The sequence below is a fragment of the Alnus glutinosa genome, chromosome 7 (assembly GCF_958979055.1).
Source record: "Alnus glutinosa chromosome 7, dhAlnGlut1.1, whole genome shotgun sequence".
NCBI classification, from domain to species: domain Eukaryota; kingdom Viridiplantae; phylum Streptophyta; class Magnoliopsida; order Fagales; family Betulaceae; genus Alnus; species Alnus glutinosa.
In genome coordinates this window covers 12,056,762-12,064,110 of record NC_084892.1, presented here as the reverse complement: position 1 = coordinate 12,064,110, position 7,349 = coordinate 12,056,762, and the positions used below count along the sequence as shown (strand labels likewise).

At 37.2% G+C, this 7,349-nt stretch overlaps 1 protein-coding gene across 1 annotated transcript; it reads right to left on the bottom strand.

Annotated features, from left to right (window-relative positions):
• Window positions 1–309: 309 nt before the first annotated feature.
• LOC133874327 (exocyst complex component SEC15A) lies at window positions 310–3,934 on the bottom strand. The gene is made up of 2 exons (XM_062312221.1): window positions 3,669–3,934; window positions 310–2,883 (listed from the first exon to the last, which is right to left on the bottom strand). Exon 2 carries the CDS (start codon window positions 2,877–2,879, stop codon window positions 510–512), a length of 2,370 nt encoding a protein of 789 aa, XP_062168205.1. The 5' UTR covers window positions 2,880–2,883; window positions 3,669–3,934; the 3' UTR covers window positions 310–509.
• Between the last annotated feature and the right edge of the window lie 3,415 nt (window positions 3,935–7,349).

Genomic DNA, 7,349 nt, shown 5'->3' with positions numbered 1-7,349 from the left:
ACGAAATCAAAACTATTCTTAAGCTCGGAGAGGATTAAATAGCAAGAAATGAAGTATCAAATATATGATCTGGAAGCATCTACATAGAGCTGTAATAAATCCATTGAAGAATTCTTACAACCCTTGATACATGTCGTTTCTTCAGAGAAAAGATGTGCAAAGTTAGGGGAACAGACATCGGGCACCACAGCTACTGAGACTGCCAAAACAACTGAAGTACAAGAAGCAAAGCACTCGGAAGTTCTTTTCCAACAACAATGTACTAACTTATCCTCTACGAAAAAGCTAAGATAAAAGATGGAAGCAGCGAGGCTTTAACATGACATTAAATTGATTAGGCAAAGCAAGAGCAAATTTTATAACATGAATATAAGTCACAAGGAAAATCAAAGAATCCTACTCATTTTTGAACATCAGCAAGAATAGTAAAAAAGTATTATGTTCAAAACATGAAAAAAAAAAAAAAAAAAAATTCCTAATCCTGATGCAAATACATAATTCAAGCCTTATCAGTTGAAGTCCTTCAGTCTTTTCTTCAGCATGTCCATTGATTTCTTCCGAGCACTTTGCTTTGTATTCCTGCTTGAAAGGCTTCCAAAGATCCCATCTGGAGAATCCTTGAATTTCTCGCAGATACAGGCCACCTTCTTATAATCCAGTGCATTATAGTTTTTCTCCCTTATCACCGGATTCATAAAGGTCTCCGGCTGACTGCTCAACAAAAGGTTTATCAATTGCCGTGCTTCTATTAAACAGCCTCTAAAACTACCTTCCTTGTCTTGTTCACTCAATATAGTGCTATGGAACCTCTCATCTGCAAAAGACTCCAGCGTCTTTAGATCATTGTTGATAGCCATAACAGCATTAGCATTGAACCTCTTGACACTATCACTAAGAAAAGCTGCCACTATTGATTTGGATATATGATCAAGAGCTCCACTACCAATCTTATAGACTGCATCCGGGGGCAAAATTTGCTGTGCTGTGGACAAAATAGTGCCAAGGTAAATGACCACTTCACTCATATTCTCGTTCCCATTCGGCATTATTTCCTCTGAAGTCCAATTGATACTTTCTGTTAGTGTCATAAACTCATCTAACTTGGTGTTCACCAAATTCAGCAGAGAAAGATAGGCTTCATCCCTTGAAGTTTTCAGAACCAGCTTGGCAGTTAAACTAGCTTGAGGCCTCTCAACTGATCGGACAGGGATCCCACATAGTTGGGCTGCATGTCGAAGAAAAAAATCACAAGCTCTTTCAAGAACAGATATGTTTGCAGCTATCTGCATGGCCTGAGACACACCAATGGTGCCACTACTAATTGTATTAAGTATTGCCTCATTTAGAACATCAATCAGAAGTTTGTCGAGATACTCCTTCACAACCTCATAAAAATTAGAATGCACTCCATGGGACAGGTAATCAACAGATCCTTTAATGAATGATCTGACAATGCGGCAGGATTCGGGTACCACAGAGGAGCATGGTGCAATATATGGAAAACCTGGCATTAAATCTGTGGTCTGTAGATTAAATGACAAAATATTATTCTCATAGTCGGAATCCTTTTTCATTACCATCTGCTCATAGGTGTCATTAGCAAAATTATTAACAATTTGTTGCCGACACTCTTCCAAAAGAAGCTCATGGTACTTGTCCCGGCTCCTGTCAAGCACCTGAAGAAGTGGGCGCACTTCATAACCATATTGTCTAAGAGTAGACCCAAGAAGAGTGACATAATCCTTCACCAGGAGAAGGTGGGTTGCAGAATCCATATGAGAGAACTGTTCCTCCAACACTGATGTCATTTTAGTCATAGCAATTTCCCACATTTCCTCGACCTGATCAGCCAACAATAGCCCCCCAGCAGTTCTCAGGACTCGATCCTCCACTATAAAATAACCAGCAATTTGAGCCAAAAATGTTTGAAAAGATTCAACAAAAGGTTGTGTGGAGGATATTTGCAAGTCTGAACTGAGCTGCAATACCCGATTCTTATAGTAATATTCACGAAACTGCTCTTGGATTCCCAGGCAAGTGTGGATATGATATGCTCGATATAGAGGGGTCAGATCAAACCTCAAAACAGAATCTTCATCAACTTCTTCAATATCCAACATATATGCAAAATCTCCTAAACCAAAAACACCTTCTTCTTCTGCTTTCCTCTGGCGTTCGAGCATTTCCTCATCCCTCTGGCGAACTGAAGCAGCATGACCTATTGCCGTCTGTCCAATATTCTTTGCAGAACTCCTTATGTGAACTAACCATTCATTAAATTGACTACATACTTTCTTTTCAATGTGCAATTTTATCACTGGAACTCTTTTCTCTATCACCATTCTTAGTGCCTTGACAGGAATAGTCCGCAAGTAATTTTTTTCAATCAAATCTATAGTTTTTAATGCAGGGTAAAACTGGCCTTCAGAAATATGATTGTTACATTTGACACAAAGATCCAACACCTGTACACAGATCTGAGACATTTTGATAGCTTCAGTCACATTCTTCTTGATTGCATAATATTCAAGAAGCTCCTCAAGTTTGATCAAAAGAGCACTGCCAACCTCTTGCAGTTTAAAATTATCACTTGAGAGCTCACCTTTCAGCTCTTCGGCATCAACAAGCACGCCCCGAAGTTCATCAACAGCAAGAATGAATTCCTCATAGTGGGTCTTGCAGAGCTCCTCGATTTCAACTTCCTTCTTCTTCACAACAGTCTTTAGCTGGTGAAGGAGCACTTCGGGCCGCCCTATCTCAAATGCATGCCTGACAACAGGACCTAGATCCTCCCCGTTCCCAATCAAAGTTGCGAGGACCAAGTCCTCTCCTGCATCCCCATTTTCTGTGACAGTTCTCCTCTTTGGTTTTGCATCCATTTTTCTGATCAAACCCAGAAAAAAAAATACAAATAATTACAATTGCAAAATATATCACAGATACCCACAAAGTTTTCTCGTTACCTATCCTCAAAATAAAAATTAAAAAAAAAAAATCTTATCAAAAAAGTTTTCTCGTTACCTATCCCAAAGCCTTGGAAAAAAAAAAAAAAAAACTTTTTTCCATGATCCAAATGGCCGAATAAATATCCTAAACCATTTGCATATACCTTAAGGGCTTAGAAAGTTCATTTGCAGCAAATACTTAAATGGTTTTTTCCTTCAAAAAACATTGACATCAATATGGAAACCCACTACATACGGACAATTACTCTATAGGAAGATTTCACAAAATAATAAATCCATAAAAGCTTATGCCCATTCAAAGACTAGATATAACAAACCCACGGGGGTCCAAATGACAACAACAACAACAAAAAAAAAAAAAAAAAAAAAAAAAAAAAAAAAAAAGGAAAAGAAAAGAAAAGAGGATGTTCTCCAATGTGAAACAAAACAAAAAAAAAAAAAAAGGTTTGGATAAAATGGAAAAATTTGCTTGGAATGGGCATTTGCAAATAGGTTTATATAAAAAAACAAAACAATGGCATAACAAGAATGAGATATCAATCAAATGGAGATATGTGCTCCTTTTAGCCAAAATCACAATCAACAAAAACAAGAACCAAATCACCCATACAAAAACCTCCCTACAAAAAGAAAGGAAACCATAAAAGGCCCAATTACCAAAAAAAAAAAAAAAAAAGGCTTTGATTGTTTACAGGGACTCACCGATAAATACAGAAGCTGCGATGCCGATGAAGTCCTCCACAAAACTGACTTGGGAAATGAAAGGCTCTGCAGAAATCTCTTCCCTCTTCTCGTTATTCTCGGCGTTTTTCCCACTCTCTCTGCCGTCTAATCTGTCACCTTATTTTCCATTTCGGTTTGCGTCCTGCATTGTTTGCACAAATTTTAATTTTCAAAGTGGGTATTGCTATTTCCACGTCTAGTTTTACTTCTTTCAGGGTATCGAGCAAAATGACGCGGCTGACGCCGGCTTGTGTCCCTGCTGTCTATTGGACAAGAATTGGGAGAGGCCATTTAATAGTTTAGGATTTCTTTTAAAAAAATAATCTAAGGTCCAAAACTTGCCACCTCATCAACATGGGGAATCAGCTGCTTGACGGGCATTAAAAGAAATAGTAAATATATATAATAGAAAAAATTGAGTTAAATCACTTTTTGAAATCACCTCATCACTTATTAAAAAAGAATTTTTACTTTTTAATTTTTTTGGCTAATTTAAAATGCGTCATTTCAGGAGTTTTTCGTTCAAAATTTTGACATCTATTAATGTCACGTCATCCTTTTTATCACATTACTTCAAAATGGTATATTTTAAATGTTTTATAAATTTAAAATTTAAAATTTAAATCTAGAAAAGAAAAAAGTTAGGAGCATTCCACCACTAGCAGTGACTTGTGGTGGGTGCACCCCTACATCGCTGCATCTCTCTCTCTCTCTCTCTCTCCCTCCCTTTCCATTTTTCTCTTATTTTTTGGCTTTCTCAGGCACAAGACTTGTGCGTTCTAGAGCAAGTCTCTGCCATCAACTGCTCTTTTTTCATCGACTCTTCTGTCCTCCCCGCCGAGCTCGAGTCCTGTTTCCGCAAACTCAAATCCTTCCCACTCACTAAGCCCAAACCCTCAGCCCCACCTCCCTACACAAACACCTACTCTAACAACACCAACTACAACAACTCTGATAAGGGTGGCACTCAATCTGATAATGGTAATGAGGAAGATGTTATAATTTTCTCACATTACAGACAAGACCTAGATGAGAAAACGGGTTCCGAGCTAAAATCACCTTCTGGGTATGCCTTGTCGCCTCTTGATTCCTCTGATTTCTCAATGGAAAATGGGGCTTTTCTATATGAGATAAGGGGTTTAGTGCCGAATTTGAAACATGGGTCAACTTCATCTCCTTCGAATTCTCCTATTCGTTGCTAGAAAATATAATTATCTCAACTTCCAAACAAAACCCGAATAAGAAAAGGCACTCAAAATTAAAAGTAAAATCATGGCCGTTTGCTTCATTGATGCCTGAAGGATTCGCCTTCTTCACCAAAGAAAGCCGGTTGCTTCTGGTGTTCTCCAAAGAAGGCTTCTCACAAGAATAGTGAGGAAAATCAGGATTAGACCATTGTTATCATGCATGACATGCTTTATGTCTTTGGCTCTGGAAATACTTCGTTTGTTTCAACGTAAAATGGTTTTCGTCGTAAAATATTTTTAGGAAAGTTTTTAGGAAAATATTTTTTGCTGAAAATATTTTCTCGTGTTTGGCGCGTACCGAAAATCATAAATATATTTATATTTTCATTTAATCATATTAATTTATAAAAATCAATTTTTATTTACAACATAGAAATATTAATGTAAAAATATATAAAAATTATCAGTGACGAGATTCTATCATTGACCAGGAGGATTCCGGTTACTTTCACTAGATTCTGGCTAGAACGACTAAAATTTGGCACAAAACGGTCAGATCCTGGCCAGTATGCCGAAATCCGACCGTTCTGACAAGATCCAGGCCAGATGGCTGAAATCTTGGCTGACCGGATTGCGAAGATGGTCGGAATCTGACGACAGTCATCAGACGTTCTTGGATTCCAACGACCGGATTTCGACACCAGCCAGATTTCGGTGGTGGTTGACTGCTTGAACGTGAAGGTCGACTGCATCGTTTAAAAGATAATTGAATGTATCTATTGTCCGGGGAAAATGATTTACGCTTTTAAACAGAAATCATTTTTCGGTTGACTATTATTTTCGCCTCCACCAAATACTGGAAAATGCCAAAATCATTTTTCAGAAACCATTTTACGCCGAAACAAACAAAACATAAATGGAAAAGATGATTTAAATGAGAGAAAAGTTAGAGAGCCATAAAATCTCAGAAATCTCGATTTAACTGGAAAATTTTCAAATCTCCTTCCCTACTGCATTCCGCACCATGAGAGAGCCAGAAAATGAGAGAAAAATGGAGAGAGATGAGGGGTGGCATGCAGTGGGATTTTTCGAACTTTTTTTTTCTTTCTAGATTTTATTTTTAAAATTTTAATTCAAAAAACGCTTAAAAATATATTGTTTTAAGGTAACGTGGCACTAACGGATGTCAAAATTTTGGATGAGAAACTCATAGAATGACCTCTTTTAAATCTGTGAAAAAATTAAAAAGTAAAAATTAATTTTTAAAAAGTAAATAATTGATTACAAATCGCGCGTTGTTATGGTACGTTTACCCTAAAAGAAAAGATTAATCATTAACTCAATGGAGCCTCTCCATCCCAAACCGAAATCCCGCCCGTTGTGGGTTCGTATTGGATTGGTATTTTAGATTCGGCAATTTTCAGAGGTAGATTTAGTTGATCGATATTTTCTTGAGAAGGTTCCTTTTGGTGTTCCGTAAGTTTTATTGATCGATATTTTTTTGATATTTTCTTAAAAATAAGAAAGGAGGAATCTAAATAAAAATGAACAAAAGGACAAGAAGCTCATTAAAAGCAAATTAGAAAGTAATGAAACTATTTGGAAATGAGCCAAAACAAAGGACAGTTGTTTGATATTTTAATTTATTAATATATTAGTTGATCGATAGCTTTTAAAGTTATTTATCAGTATATTCAATTTAAGCAAATGAAATTTATAAACTGGTAGAATTAATTATTTTTATTTGCAGGTAACAAATCTTAGGAAATGCTAATCCAGTAATTAGGTATGTACTTCTTATCAACATATGAGCATTTCCACAAAGCAATGAAAATAAAAGTCTCAATATATCCATGAAACCAAATGAAAATTGTCCTTTCAAAAAGAACCTTATAGGCTTAGACAAAGAGGCTAGAGAGGGAGAGGATTTTTAAATAAATTTTAACGTATCTTGTTACTATTCAGACAGATAAATTGTATGCTGGCTAGGATCCTTTCCATTTTTTTTTTTTTTTTTTTGAGGAAAATATATTGCATTGATCATGTCATAATGGAAATTGCTCAACTATAAGAAAAGGTTGAACAACCAGGGAATAATCCTCCACCCAAATATGATCCAAGGAAGACGAAATGGCCAACCTCGCTAGATGGTGAGCTACTAGGTTGGCCTCCTGATAAATATGATGAACCTCAAAGACAACCAAACTTGAGAGCCGTGTACGGATATCCACCAGCAGTTGGCTGAAAGGGCTTAAACTAGGAGAGTCATGCTTCAGAACTTGCACTACCCTCAAGGAATCGCCTTCAAAGATAACCTGCTGGAATCCCATCTCGTGACTTAGGTGACTTCGGTTAACTCCATGCCATAACGCAACTGCCTCCGCACTGGTCGAGTCGGAAATGTGGGGGATAACTCGGGCCATGGAAGCCTCGACACGCCCGTGGGAGTCTCTGATGACCACCCCCACTCCCA